Source organism: Thalassophryne amazonica, chromosome 22 (assembly GCF_902500255.1).
Source record: "Thalassophryne amazonica chromosome 22, fThaAma1.1, whole genome shotgun sequence".
NCBI classification, from domain to species: Eukaryota; Metazoa; Chordata; class Actinopteri; order Batrachoidiformes; family Batrachoididae; genus Thalassophryne; species Thalassophryne amazonica.
The window spans coordinates 18504578-18522916 of NC_047124.1; the positions used below are offsets into that span (position 1 = coordinate 18504578).

At 43.7% G+C, this 18339-nt stretch overlaps 1 protein-coding gene and 1 long non-coding RNA gene across 2 annotated transcripts in view; both read left to right on the top strand.

Moving 5' to 3' along the window:
* Window positions 1-18339, top strand: part of LOC117504367 — a 251091-nt gene that overhangs the window by 216800 nt on the left and 15952 nt on the right. The window lies entirely within an intron of this gene.
* The window catches only part of il17rel (interleukin 17 receptor E-like), a 41930-nt gene that overhangs the window by 13183 nt on the left and 10408 nt on the right, over window positions 1-18339 (top strand). Inside the window, exons 7-11 of the mRNA XM_034163823.1 lie at window positions 255-394; window positions 1482-1553; window positions 1651-1705; window positions 1816-1979; window positions 5839-5883. Of these exons, the coding sequence (XP_034019714.1) occupies window positions 255-394; window positions 1482-1553; window positions 1651-1705; window positions 1816-1979; window positions 5839-5883 (476 nt within the window). The remainder of the gene's footprint in view (window positions 1-254; window positions 395-1481; window positions 1554-1650; window positions 1706-1815; window positions 1980-5838; window positions 5884-18339) is intronic.

Below are 18339 nucleotides of genomic sequence, written 5' to 3' on the forward strand. Positions count from 1 at the left end.
TATTATATTAGTTTAATTTCATTTCAATCCATGTCCATGTATCCAATTTATTATATTAGTTTAATTTCATTTCAATCCAGATTATTTCTTCAGCATAACATAATAATGTGATATTTTTGTTAAACCTCTTAAATTATCTAAAAGTCTGCATTGCAACTCCATCGTGGTGTGCAGAGCCGGCCACTGTCCAAATACTTATGGACCAGACCGTATGCCAGAATTAAACTGTCAAATGCTTCTGATTTGTCTTTCAGCTGGAAGACTTTCGTATGATGTAAATCCAGAGATGAAGACACTGAGTGTCAGCGTGTCAGACATGCTGGAAGACGAGGACTACCACGTCCGTCTGTGCCACAAACACTTCATCTGTATGGGGACAGGGGTCCACACACTGGTTAGTCCCTGCTGTCCACTGATAAATATGAACAACATTCAAGGAGCAAAATCCAAACTACAAAAATCAAAATCTAAGTCTCGATTTGATGTGAATTCTGATCATCCGCGTAAATGATTGGAAGTCAATGTGGTCTTTTATGCTTGAAATGACAAACTAGTGAGTAAGTCTAGTGAGTAAGGTCAGTAAATAAATACCCCTATAGTTAGATTGATGTGTATTTGGACATTTTTTTGGACACAATGTGTATTGAGTGGGAAGGGCCACGTGTGCTTGGACCTGGTGCTTTACTATTACAACGGCCGACTTGGTGGGTGACAGATGTGAAAGCTTTTCTGGTGAGGAACAACACCTCCTTCTCCTCTGACCTCTTTATTCCCATCCCTTATTATTAATCTTATTAGCTCAACCAATAATTTGCGTTGCTTTTAACAAAATTGGAAAACCTTAACTTTTGACCCCTTTACCAACTGAAATTGACATGTCACCAGTTTTGCGGTTTTTACTCCATAACATTAAGTCATAGATAGTCCAAACTATATCTTTTTGGAATCTTTATGATCAGACAAATAATTTGTTATAATGTTTGATATGATTAGAGCATTTTAAAATTTTGACACCTTGTAAACCTTCATTGACCCACACCTAGCTGCCACTACACCTTGCGTAGGCAATAGTACACCGACGGTGGGTTGTAAGTGTTGTTTAGTCCCCTTAAGTGGATCCGATTAGGTCAAATAGGCATGATAGCAATATTTCGTACACTTTCTACTTAAACAATTTGCGTCCTGGGAATGAAAACGACAGCTGTGCTAATTAGAAATTAGCAATGACGCTTGCACCGTGCTGAGCTTTATGCCACGTCCAAATTGTCAAATTTATACTCGACAGTCCTGATTGGGATTTTTTTTCCCCCTCCGTTATCAGTCGAAGAGTCCTTTTGAAAGAAGCAACGTCTAAACTTCCAGACATCTTTCGAAACAAATGTAACAATTTCCCGTACAATGGCAATTTCCCGTAAGATGGAGTGAGATAACCCATAGCCATTTCAGATGAATATGTTTCAAATCTTTTATTTACTCTTCAGATAAGGAAAGAGGAACCCGTGAAGAATGTCACTCTTCCCTATTCCAGACCTTTGCCCTGTCTCTGTATCGAGGTAAACATTTTCATTGCTTTGAAGCATGTAGGAGTTCATTTTTAATAGGGATCAAACTCCACGCAGGGATCAAACCTTTAACAGTCGTATCTTGCAGGGATGGTCTGCTGTCACAGATGCACCCAGAATTCAGGTCTGCCCATTCAAAAATCGTGAGTTATACTTTATATATTAACAGCAGCATTCACAATCACTTCGTATAGGAGCAGCAAACAGTCACTTATCTCTGTAATGACCCTCAGTTGATTTAATTACCATGTAGGTCTTGGGGAGCTGTGGTCTGGCATAAACTTTGACCCAGAAGAGGAGGCACTGTCATGGGAACCACTTTGCCCTATTACCGCTGTGGTAGCGTTGTGCCAGAGGAAGGCAAACGGAGTGTGCTCGGATCTCCCCCACGCTTCCCAGGATGCTAAAAGAAAAAAGGTATTGGCTCTGGGCTTGTTGACATAATAGCTCTATGGCAACCAGAAGAGTTAAGTGGTTGATTGTTCAGGTGTGAAAGCTGATACAATGATCGTGGTGACAAATGACTGAAGTACATGATTTGAAACACATGTGACATGCTGGCAAATAGGAAACAAAAGGTTTTGGGCGTCTGGGATTGTGTCCTAGATTAGTCATTGTGCCACCTTAGAATAGAATAGAAGAAATAAGACATCTTATACACCACAAAAAATGGTATAAATATGAAATATGTACTATATATATATATATATATGTGGCCAAGTGGTTAATGCGCTTGGTTTCAGTTCAGAAGGCTCTGGGTTCAAATCCCACCCCTGCCACATTTCTCCATGTAATGTGGAGTTGCGTCAGGAAGGCCATCGGCGTAAAACCTGTGCCAGTTCAACATGCAGATCCACCTTGGATTTGCTGTGGCAACCCCGAGTGCAAACAAGGGAGCAGCCGAAGGGACTTTACTATATATATATACTCAACAAAAATATAAACGCAACACTTTTGGTTTTGCTCCCATTTTGTATGAGATGAACTCAAAGATCTAAAACTTTTTCCACATACACAATATCACCATTTCCCTCAAATATTGTTCACAAACCAGTCGAAATCTGTGATAATGAGCACTTCTCCTTTGCTGAGATAATCCATCCCACCTCACAGGTGTGCCATACCAAGATGCTGATTAGACACCATGATTAGTGCACAGGTGTGCCTTAGACTGCCCACAATAAAAGGCCACTCTGAAAGGTGCAGTTTTGTTTTATTGGGGGGGGGGGGGGGATACCAGTCAGTATCTGGTGTGACCACCATATGCCTCATGCAGTGCAACACATCTCCTTCGCATCATCTGTGAAGAGAACACCTCTCCAACGTGCCAAACGCCAGCGAATGTGAGCATTTGCCCACTCAAGTCGGTTACGACGACGAACTGGAGTCAGGTCGAGACCCCGATGAGGACGACGAGCATGCAGATGAGCTTCCCTGATACGGTTTCTGACAGTTTGTGCAGAAATTCTTTGGTTATGCAAACCGATTGTTTCAGCAGCTGTCCGAGTGGCTGGTCTCAGACGATCTTGGAGGTGAACATGCTGGATGTGGAGGTCCTGGGCTGGTGTGGTTACACGTGGTCTGCGGTTGTGAGGCTGGTTGGATGTACTGCCAAATTCTCTGAAATGCCTTTGGAGATGGCTTATGGTAGAGAAATGAACATTCAATACATGAGCAACAGCTCTGGTTGACATTCCTGCTGTCAGCATGCCAATTGCACGCTCCCTCAAATCTTGCGACATCTGTGGCATTGTGCTGTGTGATAAAACTGCACCTTTCAGAGTGGCCTTTTATTGTGGGCAGTCTAAGGCACACCTGTGCACTAATCATGGTGTCTAACAGCATCTTGATATGGCACACCTGTGAGGTGGGATGGATTATCTCAGCAAAGGAGAAGTGCTCACTATCACAGATTTCGACTGGTTTGTGAACAATATTTGAGGAAAATGGTGATATTGTGTATGTGGAAAAAGTTTTAGATCTTTGAGTTCATCTCATACAAAATGGGAGCAAAACCAAAAGTGTTGCGTTTATATTTTTGTTGAGTGTATATATACACACACTGTAAACTATGGAGTAGTGGAAAAAAAGGAGGTATGTGAAAATATATGAATAAAGTGCAGTTTAAAATGTGACTGTAAACATTTAGGGCAGTGATTGTGAAGCACTTGGGGGGGGGGGGGGGGGGTGATGAGCAATACGTATGTCCCAGGGGAAGAAGCCATTTGTCAGCCTACTGGTGTGGGACTTTGTTGACCTGTAGTGTCGTCTCCCAGAGATCAACAGGTCAAACGGGGGTAGGCAGGGTGTGAGGGGTCTCCTGTGATGGCCTTAGTTTTCCTATGGCAGCAGGTTGAGGTGATGTTTTCCAGGCTGGGCAGAGGGCAGCTGATAAACTTTTGGGACAGCGACCCTCTGCACTACCTATCTGTTTTTGGCTGTAGAGCCAGTGTACCACACATCCAGGCAGTATGTCAGTGTGTTCTCCACCGAGGAGTGATAGAAGGCCAGCAGTGGCTTCACGTCCAGGTTGTTCTTCCTGAAGACATGCAGGACGTGTAGTTGCTGCTGAGCCTTCTTAACCAGAGCCCTGATGTTGGAGGTCCAGGTGTGGTCTGTGGAGATGTGGATGCCCAGAAACCTGAAGGTGGTTGGAGAACAGTTTGGTGGTTTGGTGAAGTTGAAGAACACAAAAATGGAGAATAGTTTCCACCTGTTCTCCATTTATAAGGGGAGGAGGTGGTGGCCCTGTCTGTTCTTACTGAAGTCCATGATGAGTTTTTTTTTGTCTTATGAACAATTCAGGGTCAGGCTGTTCTTTGAGCACCAAAACGACCGTTCCTCCACCTCGGCCCTACGCTGTTTCATCCCCATCGCACATGAGTCCAAAAACTGTGGTATCATCTGCATATTATTTTGTAATGCAGTTGGTTGGATGTGTTGGAGAGCACTTGTAGGTGTACAGTAGAGGGCTCAGAACGCAGCCTTGAGGGAAGCCAGGGCTGAGTGTGCGTGTGGAGGTCTCTCAGAGACTGAGACTTGGCCCCAACCACTCCTCCACACTCAACGCTGGGTCAACATTATAACCCCCCCAAATGAAAAAATGAATGTCGCTAATGGCTTTTTTGAAAAACAGGACTTCTCGGAAGTATTTATTCCAAATTTGGTGCTTGTGTCATCAACTTAATGATTCTTACACTTATCTGCTGTACTAATAGACATGGTGATCACAATAACCTCATTCCACTCTGAGGTGAGGCTAACAAAAGGCACAAAAAGAGGTTATTTTGTAACTGCCCAAAACTGATCTCTTAAGCTGTTTTGACACATTACAAACTTGCATATTTTGTGCTAGTTGCCTTCTTTATTGCGTGTGTGGCGCTTTGCGAAAGTCTTTTGCAGCGCAAAGTAAGGCATACTACAGAGCACACCACGGTGAAAGTCCGAATTTGTTGAACTTTGACCGCACGTGCTGTGTGGTAGAGAAGAAAAGGAAACGTTATCAGGCCTGTAGAATCTTACCCAGGCATTACACAGTCATTCCACTAACAATAAAATGTCTGATCTAATTTCCATGAAATTAGCTGTTTTCCTATATATTGGCATGGTGCTGTAAATTTGACTTGGTTGACTGATCCTATCCAAAACCAAATCACTCATTCCTAGTCATACACCCAATATATCTACATATTGTTGAGACCAAAGTTTTAAAAATAGAAACTATATGGGGAAATATCCACTTTAAAATGCAGCTGCCCCTTTCACAATAAAAATAAAGTCCAAATAATGTGCATATAATGCTAGTGTTTAGCAGTGGAAGCCAGGCAGATTAGCAACAGTTCTGGCGCAGTAAAGATTTGTGCAGAGCAACATGAACACACTTTTAGCTTGTTCACAAGTCATAGAACATGACCCCATTTTTCTAACCAGGTAGCACATAAAAATACTGAGTTATGATGTTAACTCAGTCAAGACAGATAAACCAATAAAGATGCTGTTTACATAAGCGAGGGGAAACCCTTATGGAAACTGAGATGATAGAACAGTGATATTTATAGCATCTTAAACTGCTGACGTTTCATTACGTAAGGGAAGTCTCCGTAAACATGAAAGTAGCCGAGACTCGCCTGTTTGAAAGGTGAATCCCGCTGACCTAAAAAACATAATCCCACAAAGACAGAACTGTGTTCACAGCCACTTAAACTAAATATTTACACATGTCCAAGTTGTTATGTGTAAGTTTATTCAAGTTCTAATGCCATTATTTAATTTTCAGGTAACATTTGCTAAGGTGGACCCACACCCTCAACTGTGCATAAAGGTAATGATCAATCCCCATTCAGCTCTGTCACACTTTCACTGTAGACGACAGTGGTGTCAAAAGTACACACATTTGTTACTTAAGTAGAAGTATAGATACTGCAGTTTAAAAACACTGGTAAAAGTTGAAGTATCAACTTGACCTCTTTACTCAAGTAAAAGTGAAAAGGTATGTGCTCCAAAACCTACTTAAAGTATACGAGGTCTATTAGAAAAGTAACAGACCTTATTATTTTTTTCAAAAACCATATGGATTTGAATCACGTGTGATTACATCAGACATGCTTGAACCCTCGTGGGCATGCGAGAGTTTTTTCACGCCTGTCGGTTACGTCATTCGCCTGTGGGCAGTCTTTGAGTGAGGAGTGGCCCACCCTCTCGTCGATTTTTTCATTGTTTAGGAATGGCTCAGAGACTGCTGCTTTGTTTGATCAAATTTTTGTAGAAGAATTTTTAGGTCCATATTTGAACTGTGATGAACTATCAAGTGTCCTGATCCGAACTGTATGTCCTCTGGTTGAACTAGCAGGTGTTCAACCCAAAAAAAAGGGCTCTATTAGTCATTTAGTCTGTCAGGGGCTTTCCAAGGCCTTTTAGGTGCTTTCCCGCAGGCCACGTGCGGGGGCCTCAGGCCAGCTGCACGTGTGGCTGAGGCCACGTGCGGAGGGGGCCTCAGGCCAGCTGCACCTGTGGCTGAAGGTCTTTTAAAAAAATCAGTTGTAAATCCTTCATGTTTTAATGGGAGCATTTGTCACATTGAAATAATGGCCTAACACCTGCTTAGGGTTCACTAGAGGACGCTTCCAATAGAAAACCATGTCTTGGGAATGAAATAAATAAAAAAGTCGAAGGAGGAGCGATGCCCGCGGGTCTCCAATAAATAGACGAGCGCGGTTGTCATATTCAGTCTCTCTAGAGGACTCAGTTTGTCTAAGCTTTGTGTCGAAGGCTTAAATAAACTTAAAAACTCTGTGCATTTTATCTTGCTTAAGGCTGAATTATTCTAAAGTGTTGTGTCATTTTCTAGCATATCACTTGCAATTAGTTTGTGTTATCTAAAAGACGACATCCTGAGAAGACTAAAGACGAGCCGCGACAGAACTTGGCGAGCCAGCTTCAGGAGGGTCCAGGGGCATTCCGGCAGCCTGGGGCAGTCCAGCTCATCCCTCCAGACCGTAAATAACAGTGATCACGACTAAAAGGTAAGCAGAAACCTTTTATAACTTCTGCACGATCTGGAGGAGTGAGTCGGGATTTCCGCCCAAGTTGACAGGTGATATTTTTTAATTGCCTCTTACCCAAAAGAACCTGGACTAAGAAAATTGATAAGAGACTAAAAAAAGATAAGATTGAAAATTATCAGGCCTTGTAGATAAAATGCTCAGAAGGTGTGTGTGTTCCCGGGAAAAAGAATGTCTATGTGAGTGAAAGGTCAGGAATGTTCATGAACTCTGGTGCGGAAAGAGTGCGTGGAGAACTAACCTGGATGCTTGGGGAATAATTGGTGTTGAAATTCGTTACTAACGTGCCGGCTGATAGCATGCGCTGTAGGGGTTAATTTAGGGGAGTATACTGACAAATAGATACAAGGTAATACAAGGTTATTTAAAGAGTTTAACAGAGACTGAAGTGAAATAAGTGAGAAAAAAGAGTTTAACAAGAGAATACGTGCAGAGAAAGCACAAGATAAGCGCCTGAGGGGGCGCAGTAGAAATACCGTACGTGATAAAGAGATTTAAAGAGAAAAGTGCAAAGAAGCACAGCTGACAGTAAGTAAAAGAGCTCAATAAAGGACGTCATTTTTTAAGAAAAGAGAAAAACTATAAAAAAATAATAAAATAAATAGAGAGTTAGTGCAGAACACATGAGAATTAATGAAGCAGAAAATAGTGCAGTAAGGCACCAAATACACGCTTGTGGGGCGTGGGAGAAGAATAAGTAATTAAGTACACAGTAATATGAGTTTTTTATAAGAAAAGAAAAAGAGAATATTTTCAGTGCAAAGGCACATTAAGCTCACGAGGAGCTCAGTAAGTGAAAAAAAAAAAAAAAGGCAGAAGAAAGTGCAGAAAGGCACAGGATACGCACGCGAGGCGCGGTAAGGCGTAGAAATAAATGAAATATTGTATGCTCAGAAAGGAGCTTGTGAAAATAATATATTAAGCACAGGATACGCACGCGAGGCGCGGTAAGGCGTAGAAGTAAATGAAATATTGTATGCTCAGAAAGGAGCTGGTGGAAAATAATATATTAAGCACAGGATACGCACGCGAGGTGCGGTAAGGCGTAGAAGTAAATGAAATATTGTACGCTCAAAGAGGGCTTGAAAAAAAGTAATATATGAAGTTGCTGACAGCGCCGGAGAAGCTGTCTAACGTGAAGAAGAGATACATGCTTAAACAGAACACATTGGTGTTAAGTGAATAAAAAGGTTGTTTAAAGCCGCGGAGTGAAAAGTGGCAGAAGTCTAGATAGAGATATATAGAAAGTTGTTTTTAATAATTTTTGTGTATAAAGCTTTTGAAGATTGGTGTGTGGGAGAGTGGAGAGTAATCTGTGTAAAGCTGTGAGAACTTGCAGGCTGGCTGACATACAAGATTAATGTGAAAGAGTACGAGGGGGAGGTATTTAGACCCAACAGGAGGACTTGGGAGGTGCATGACAGGCAGAGAGGAAAGTGTGAAACAGACAGTGAAGAAAAAGACAGGAGAAGAGTGCTATGTAAATACAGAGAAGGTAGATATTATTTCAAAGAGAGAAAACTAATAAACAAACATAGCAGAAAAAGACGAGAAGCAGAAAGTTAAAGAAAAAAAAAAAAAAAATTAAATTAGAAGGGAAATAGAAAGTCGGGAGCAAAGACATTAGGAGGTGTTAGGGTTGTAAGAGGATTAAATAAATAAAGTTGGTTATAAATCAAAAGAGATAAAGCTTAGATTATAGTGAAAAAGCTGACAGACTGATCAATGCTTGGGACAGTCATTGATGGGAGACTTAAGTGATGATGAAATAATACTCCCAGAACATTACTTGACTGACGGAGACATCGAAACCCAGGGAATCAGGACACATTTTTGGCTGGAAAGGACCTATTTTGACAGGGTAGGAGCAGAACATTGGCAGGACGAACAAGAGATCAATCAGAAATTATGGCAGATTACTAAGGTAATCAATCTGAAGCAAAAGAAAGAACAATTCCCTCTAATTAATTGGGAGCTGCTGATAAGACGTCTGTGGCATCAGGGTTTAACCCCGTGGCTGGAGCTGCTTTGTGCTGACCCTAATAAAGAACTTAGCATACCATTAAATCATTTAGTAACACTACCAACCGATCCAGGTGAAGAACTGTTTCCTAGGTTGACTCTGACTGTGGTCCCAAGGAAGGTTCGGTGGGAAACAGGTAAATTTTCATATTTAGTTAAAGAAAAAGAAGACGGGCATAGCAGTTGGAAATTTAATCCTTTTAAGGGTTTAAAATACAAAACAGGTGTTACAGCCAGCAAGTTATTGGTCTGGATCAGGACAGCCCCTGAGGGACTACCAGAACACCATAGAAACACCTCACATAGCGTTTGTCAGGGTTACATGGGTAACTCTCAAGGTCAAGGTCGGGAAAGTACCCCGCTAGACTTAGTACTAAGAAAATATCCAGGAAAACGCACTAAGGCCAACCAATGTATGAGAAAGTGGCACAAAAGGTCACATGGGGGCAGGCAATGGCCTTTGGTGGGATCATTTGATCCGGTGATGTGTGAAGCAGTTGCGGTAGAAATACAGAAAAAATAAATTAAAGATCAGCAGAAGAACGTAAAAAACAACAAAAAACGCACTGAAGAAAAAGAAGTTTTGGCCTTGTTCAAGCAGGAAGCACAGAGGCTACAGCAGAAAAGAGAAAAAATGACAGAGGAAAGATCCAAAGAGACTAAAGCCAGTGCACCGAGCTGGGAAGCAGAGCCACCCCCATATAAACGTCATGATATGGGAAGGACAGCTGGACAATTTGTATTAGGAACTCGTGAAGAGGACCAAGGCATGGATGTGGAGGGCAAATTCACACTGACACTAAAAGCTCGAGAGCCACAAGGAGACAGGTCCTCAGTCTGTCAAATGGATCATACAAGGTCTCCAAGTCCGAAAGTAAGTGGTCGCACACCACGACCAGCAGGGGGGGGCCACAAATAACAGTGACACGGAGGCAGACGAGGATAAAGAGAGAGACCTGAAGGCTCCGCCTGCACATCGAGGTCCACTGAAAACCGTCCCCTCCCACCATAAGTCAGCCGACTGGACCTTCACAGGCTATAGAGGCTCCGAAGAGTGGCACAAGAGCTTCTGTGACACACTGGATCTGGCCAGAAGAGATAATGAAGAACTAGCAGAGCAACTTCGGCTAGCGAAGGAAAGAATACAAAGACATAGGGACGCCGAGGAAAGAAGAATATTACAACAATCGACGCCCAATCAAGGGAATCACATTATACAGCCACCCACCCGAAAAATTTCTGGTGAGATCATCATTGAGACTGCAAAAGAGGCCCGACTCAGGCAAAGACAACAATGTGTAGCCAAAGACATAGCGGCTTTAGAACAGAATATAACCGACTGGATGGACTGCCTGGAACCAGTCAGTCGCACTCGATCTGGAAGACAGTATAGAGTCCGCACAGAAGAAGAGGAGGACGAAGACCTCATATGCCCATTGGTGGTTAGAAATGGTCATCATGTGTATACCCCATGGAGCTGGACAGACATGGTGGGGCTGGCCAACAGACTGCCAGACATCACCCAAGGAGCTGGGAGATGGATAACTGCCTTAGAAGAAGGCACTGCAGGGGTAACCTTGTCTTTAGGTGACATAAAAGCCTTGCTAATGCATGTCATGGGAAAACATGACACTGAAGAATTAGCAGGAAAGGTTGGACTAACACAAATGATGGGCACAAATCAACATGATGAAGTCCCCTTTAATCGCTATAGAAACTCCATGTGGGAAGGACTGAGAAGAAAGTACCCTGAGGTCTTGGATCCCTCTAAATTGGATGATGAGGAGTGGACACCTGAAGAGTGCCCAAAGAAGTTCCTGCACCGATTCCAGAAGAGATGGGCGGAGGAAACAAGAAATGCATGGAACCATTCTCCAGCAACTGAAATCCTGTTTAAAATAACTGTAAAAAAGGCTCTACCAGATGAGGTTCAGAAAGCCCTAGATGGAGTTGTGGGACTATCAAAAATGAATTGGGCTTTATACTCTGAGCATATTTGTCACCATCTTGAAATCTACAAGAAAGAAAAACAAAAAGAAGAAGATGCAGCAAAATCCCTGACGAAAAAATTGGTGCAGATGCAGTTGGGAGAGCTAACCAAAGTCAAGAAAGAAAAAACAAAGACCCAGGCACCAATGATGACCCCTGTTCCTTCTGAGTCGGCAAGCACAGGCCCTACGGCAAACACTGCTGCCACCTTACAGGCACCTGTGGTAACAGCCACACAGAGCCCCCAAGGAGCAGCAGGGAGCACTGCTGCAGGAGAAGTCTCAGCACCAGTGGAGCATCACTATCACTACCATAGCACTGGCACACCCGGAAATGGACCCACCTACAGTCATGGGTGGAGAGGAGAGTCACGGAACTTTCAAGGTCAAAGAGGAGGGTGGCGAAGAGGATCTCGCCAACCTTCATTTGGAAGCAGATTCCAAAACTCAGCTCCCAGGAACAGTCAAGCGGGACCGCCTATGGGACCAACACCCCCAATAGGGGATCAACCCTCTAATGAGTGTTGGAGCTGTGGACAACCTGGACATCGAATGAGAAATTGTCCGGCCCGACCTTGGGTTGGACCCTCTGCCTATTGGCAATAGGGGGGCCTACAGAAGACAGAGGGGGAAACGGTGGCATTGGCTATTTCGATGATACCTAAGGAAGAGCCTACCGTCACTGTTAATATACAAAACAGAGATTTCCCTTTCATGGTGGATACAGGGGCAACATACTCTTGCATAGGGAAAATGGGCGCTCATCTCCCCCTCTCTGGGTCTGTAATTAAGACCATCGGCTTCTCTGGGAAGACTCAAATAATACCTTTTACACGCCCACTTCCTGTAACGATTGCAGGAAAAACAATTGAAGCACCCCTGTTATACTCACAAAATACACCTGTGAATTTGCTGGGAAGAGACATTTTATGTAAGCTACAAACCCAGATAGTGTGTACCCACCAAGGACTGCAAATACACTTTCCTGACGAAGCACTCGCCAACATTATGGTGCTTATGGACATGGAAAACAAGGTCCGACCTGTGCAACCCATGGTATACTGGCTGAAGTTACAACCAGAAAATTCAAATCTTCAACTGCAATGGGAAAAATGGAAGCCCTGGGCCGAACAACACTATGAAGCAGTATATACACCTAGTTTACCTTTACATGTCACCCTGATGTTCGATGCCAAACAAGAACAAACTGACTATGCATGCTGCTGGGATGTATTGATGAATCAACGGCTGTTTCACATAACCACCACAGAAATTTATTTAGGCCCCCAAGGGGCCGCAGCTTCTGTCAAGCTAACTTCAGCTGAACAACAATGGTATCAAGTGCCGAATGCCACACCTCATGTGACCCTTTTAGTCTCAGAAAAGTACGAATCCCATGACCTAGGTCCAATGGTAAAGACAGCCTCAGAAGTTGAAGAATGGCAAAACATGGAAAGTCCACAAGTACATCTGTCAAAAGACCAGCAGTTTATACGAATTAATTTAAAAGTAAATGATGAGGCTATAGCTCAAAAAGTGGAGCTCAATCCTAGACCAGAGGGACAGATGGTGTTATCGGCCCAACAAGAGAAATTGTTAGAGCAAATACCACCAGTGGTGTGGTCCAAAAGCAAAACGGATGTAGGACTAGTAAAAACAGCCTTACCAGTAAAAATAAAAGTGAAACCGGGAGCAAAACTGCCTCACCAAAGGCAGTATCCATTAAAACCTCAGCCTATTGAAGGCATAAAACCAGTAATTAAGGGACTAATGGCAGCTGGAGTTTTAATAAAAACTGCAAGCCCATGCAATACTCCTATCTACCCTATCCCTAAAAACAATACCAAAGAGTATCGGCTGGTACATGATCTGCGTCCTATCAATGCAATAATAGAAATGGATGCACCTATAGTACCTGATCCGCATACTATACTATCAAGCATCCCTGCTGGAGCAAAATGGTACACGGTAATCGATCTGTGTTCAGCCTATTTCAGTGTGCCTGTGCACCCAGACTCACAACATTTGTTTGCATTCACATTTCTGGGACAACAGCTAACGTATACACGGCTACCTCAGGGACTGAACCTGTCCCCAGCCATCTTTAACAAAGTCCTGGCTGAAGATTTACAACACCTTGATATACCCAGTACATTGGTGCAATATATGGATGATCTCCTTATTGCATCAGAGACTCAAGAACAGTGTGAAAAAGATTCATTAATTGTATTGCATGCATTGGCAGATGGAGGTCATAAAGTAAGTAAGGACAAATTGCAGTTCTGCAAACAACAAGTAGAATACTTGGGAAGACAGTTGTGTGGGACCACGCGATGTATAGCCCCAAGCCAAGTGGAGGCTATAATCAAGGCTCCCAAACCCCAAACAGTGGGACAGATGCTTTCATTCCTTGGGATGGCAGGGTACAGTCGGCCGTGGATTTGTGATTATGCTATAAAAACTGCACCTTTGCGTGCCATGATTAGAGCAGTGGGGCAAACAAGCAATGCAGCTCTCCTCGTCTGGACAGATCAGGCAACGGGAGCTTTTGAGGCCCTAAAAACAGACATGCAATCTGCTCCCGCGTTAGGTAACCCAGATTATGGGAAACCTTTCCATTTGTATGTTACTGAAAAAACTGGATATGCTTGTGCTGTACTAATGCAGGAAACAAATGAAGGAAAACAACCATTGGCCTATTATAGTACAAAGCTTGACAACATTGAAACAGGATTGCCACCATGCTATCAGGGTCTAGCAGCAGCTGCCTTTGCATTTCAAAAAGCATCATCCATAATCATGGGACATGCAGTAACGTTGTACACGTCGCATCAGTTACATGCCCTGCTAACCAGTCAACGTTTTGTCTTAACACAAGCTAGACGCACTGGATATGAAGTTGTGTTGTCCGCTCCAGAAATAACAATACAACGTTGTCACACGGTGAATCCCGCCACCAAATTGACCACACCGTTAGATGGTACTCCACATAACTGTGTGGCAGAGACAGAGAAATTTTTGAGAGCCAGAGAACATTTGTATAATCACGCCATAGATGCAGATCTAACCCTGTTCGTGGATGGCTCATGCTTTCGGGATGCCGCGGGATTGCATGCGGGTATGGGGATTGTTAAACTAAACACGGATGGCGAGACCTTTGAATTACTGGAGTCCCAAGGAATTGATCAGCCTTGTTCAGCCCAACTGGCAGAAATCAAAGCCTTAACTATGGCTTGCCAGATAGCTAAAGATCAACGTGTTAATATCTACACAGACTCAGCCTACGCTTATGGCGTATGTCATGTACATGCAAACATTTGGAAACAAAGGGGATTCCTGAGAGCAGATGGCACCCCTGTCACTCATGGAGAAGCGATTTCCCAACTGTTACAAGCTCTCCAATTACCGTCTGAGGTAGCCATCATTAAATGTGCAGGTCATCAAAAGAATAATAACATCATAGCTCAAGGTAACAACCTAGCAGATGACGCAGCGCGCAAAGGAGCACAAGGAGAAAATATGTTTCCCCTGCTAACCATCCAAGATTGTGCCCCACTGGTTTCACTTGACGCACTGATAGTGGCTCAAAGTAGGGCCAGTGGAGAAGAAAAACGAATGTGGGTTAAACGAGGCGCTATTGAGACACGCAGTCAGGGGCCAGCGGACAAGCTGTGGCGCAGTAGTCATGGACATTTTGTGTTACCCACCAATTTATTACGACATGCAATCATTTGGGCCCACGGACCCGATCATTGTTCGCGAGTCCAAATTATGAACAAACTAAAAGCTGTCTGGTGGTCACCATATATGGCAGCAACAGTGGACCGTTTGTTGAATGAGTGTGAGGTATGTGCACAGTACAATGTCCGGAAATCATTCACAGCCCCTTTAGCCCACATTCCGGTCCCTGATGGGCCATTCAGACATCTTATGATGGATTTCATAGACATGGGAGCTGAAAATCGAGTTAAACGAATGAGATATGTTTTGGTAGTGATATGCAGATTCAGCTGATGGATTGAGGCAGTAGCCTCTGCAAATCAAGACCATAAAACGGTAGCCAAATTCTTGTGCCGAGATGTCTTTCCAAGATTTGGCATTCCAGATACTATCTCATCTGACAACGGTAGGGCTTTTGTAGCCAAGGTTACACAAGAAACATTCAAACAATTGGGTATCAAACAGAAGTTTGGGTGTGTTTATCACCCCCAATCAAATGGGGCGGTGGAACGGGCTAATGGCATTTTAAAGAACAAACTAGCAAAAATCATAGCAGACAGCAATGGCAAACTAACCTGGCTGGATGCGTTGCCGCTTGCTTTATTGTCAATGCGCTCACAAACTAACCGACTAACCCATTTGACACCATTTGAAGCTCTTACAGGTCGGCCGATGCCTATTCCATACCTGAGAGGACCCTACGAAGGACCATCGCTGGAGCAGCTACAAGACGAATGGCATAATTATCTGAGACAGTTAACCCAAATACACAAAACTATCTTTTTGCAGGTCAAAGGTGCTACAGAAGACAGAGAAGCAGAGATTCCACTCGAAAATCAGAGCATCCAGCCTGGTGATCTGGTTTACGTCAAGGTGTTCAAAAAGAAGTGGGACAGGCCCCGCCGAGAAGGTCCTTTTAAAGTTATTCTTGCCTCACGTACAGCAGTCAAAGTAGACGGTAAGGACACTTGGTTTCATTTAAACCACTGCTGTAGGGTTGGTGGCCCAGCGCCCCTGCGGCCTCGGCAAGCTCGTCTTGGCAGAGCCGCCGGGCCAAGGGGGGAAGCAGGAGAAGCCAGAGACCCTACAGCAGCACCGAGGGACGGCCACGCCTCCCTGCAGCCAGAAGAAGCACCGAGGGAAGGCCACGCCTCCCTGCAGCCAGGCGAACACCGGCCAAGGCGCTCACAGAGACTGATTGAACAAAGACGACGCACAGCTTCAGAGAGTAGTGGATCCCTGCCAGATAGAGCAGCGACAGACTCAGATGCAGACTCAGAGACAACTGGACACGTAGGCCAACAGACAGACAGAAATACAGACCGACAGATAGACAGGCCACAGGAGACATCAGACTCGGACAGCAACTCAGTAGATTTACCGACAGAAGAACCGCAGGAAGTACAACCCAGACAAAGCACAGATACACCACACATCCCTAGTGACAGCTCATCTAGTGACGGCTCACTTAGTAGCACATCTAGTAGCACATCTCAACAGTCATCAGAGCAATGATTAAGGAATTATTCAAGGGATTGACAATACTACTGGTGGTCAGTATGGGAGAAAATAGACATCCAAAACATACAACGGACTGTGCCGTGGCCATGGCCGCAATAGCAGCTAAACAAGGCATTCTAAACACAGGAAAAACATATAATTTGGTATACATTAAATCAAAAGCCTACAAGAACATAGGAATACAGGGAAAGCTGGGGGATTACATATTAGGCGAAGCCATTAGCATCAAATGTGAAGAGGAGGGAACACTCAACATAGAGGTAATTTGTGATAAAAGAGGATGCAGGGAAACCAAGCAAGACGTAACTGTTACAGTACATGAAGCCACAAAATGGGTAAAAATCAAACCAAGGAAAAAGAGGACAATTAGAAGCCTAGAAACAAGCAGTCACTTAGGGAGATGGGATCCCAGTACAGACCTAGCCCGCACACAAGGGTTGAAGACCAATTTATTTTACCAATGGTTGAAATTTTCGGCTAGGCAGATCAGTGAAAAGCCTTGCATAGCCTGTCACCGGAAAGGTGTGATACCTCAGGCTAAACCCCTACCTGATATCAACAACTGTTATAGGAGTCCCCAACATAACTCAGACCAAGCAGAATGCTATACACAATGTATTATGAAAATGGCAGTAGGTGATGAAAAATATGCTGCCGACAGTAAACTTTGTCCAGTGCCCCTAAGTACAGAAGGAACCGTTCCACCTATGATTAAAATAGAGAAAGGGATGATACACCCATTCTGTATAGCTAAAGGCTTAGTAGCACAATACATAAGCGATTGGCAGGTAGGGACGACCCAGCCAAAACACCACATACAGTGTATGCAAAAGCAGCAAGAATACAAACCGGCCAAAACAGCATGGAACATTACCGTCTGTCACACCCTGCCAGCAGCAGGCATACAGTGTGAACAAATAGTACCGGCCACAGGGGGGTCGGTAATTGGACTGAATCTCACCCATGCTTCATGGGTATCTACTCCAAATTTAGCTAAGGGAACGGTACCCTTAGCTGACATCTTTTGGATATGCGGACAAAGAAGGAAACTCCTGTCATCGCTGTCCCCTAATTGGAAGGGCCTTTGTGCTCCTGTGATGCTCACAGGAGCTATAACAGTAATTGAAATGCCAAATTCAATACAACCCATGCCACAGAAACTTCGTAAGAAAAGAGGAATAATGACGTTTAAAACAGACTACAACATCACAGTAAGAAACGGGATACCAGAAGGGATACCCCGACAGTTAGAAGCCATAGACAGTAGCAGAGTTAAAGCAGATGAAGATGCGGATAAATGGGGATGGGCATTGGCTCTGTTCGGGGTTACTCCAAAAATCCGTTCTAGGTTCCAGGAGGTGCAGTGGATTAATTACTTGTGGTATAATCAACAAAGATACCTGAACTGGACATTGGCAGCAGTAGGAGCCTTAACCGAACAACTGCACGCCACCTCGCTAATGACAATGCAAAATAGATTAGCTATTGAGATGATGATGGCTGATGAACAAGGAGTTTGTATTATGATCAAAGCCACCGAATGTTGCACAGCTATTCCCATGCGTACAGGGGAAGACGGAAATTTGACAGAGCTCTTAATCACACTTGAGGAGATGCAACAGGAACTGTTAAGTAACTCCATAGGAGGGAGAAATGAAACTGACGATTCTGGATACATTGTAGGGAATGGAATGAATATTGGCCCACTGTTTTCACTGTTTGGGACTCTAAGGAGAGGGTGGATATCATGGAAAGACTGGTTGTACCAGATAGGTGTAATCTTGGCACTAACAGGGGTGGCGGTCTTGCTGGTAATATGTTGTGGTATTCCCTTGATAAAATTTCTGGTCAATAAATTGATTTCATCCACAGTAGGACAGCTCCCACTGCTAGCCATCCGAGCCCTAGAAGAAAGCACAAACGAAACAGACAGAGAACCAGAATATATGGAAATGGATGAAATAC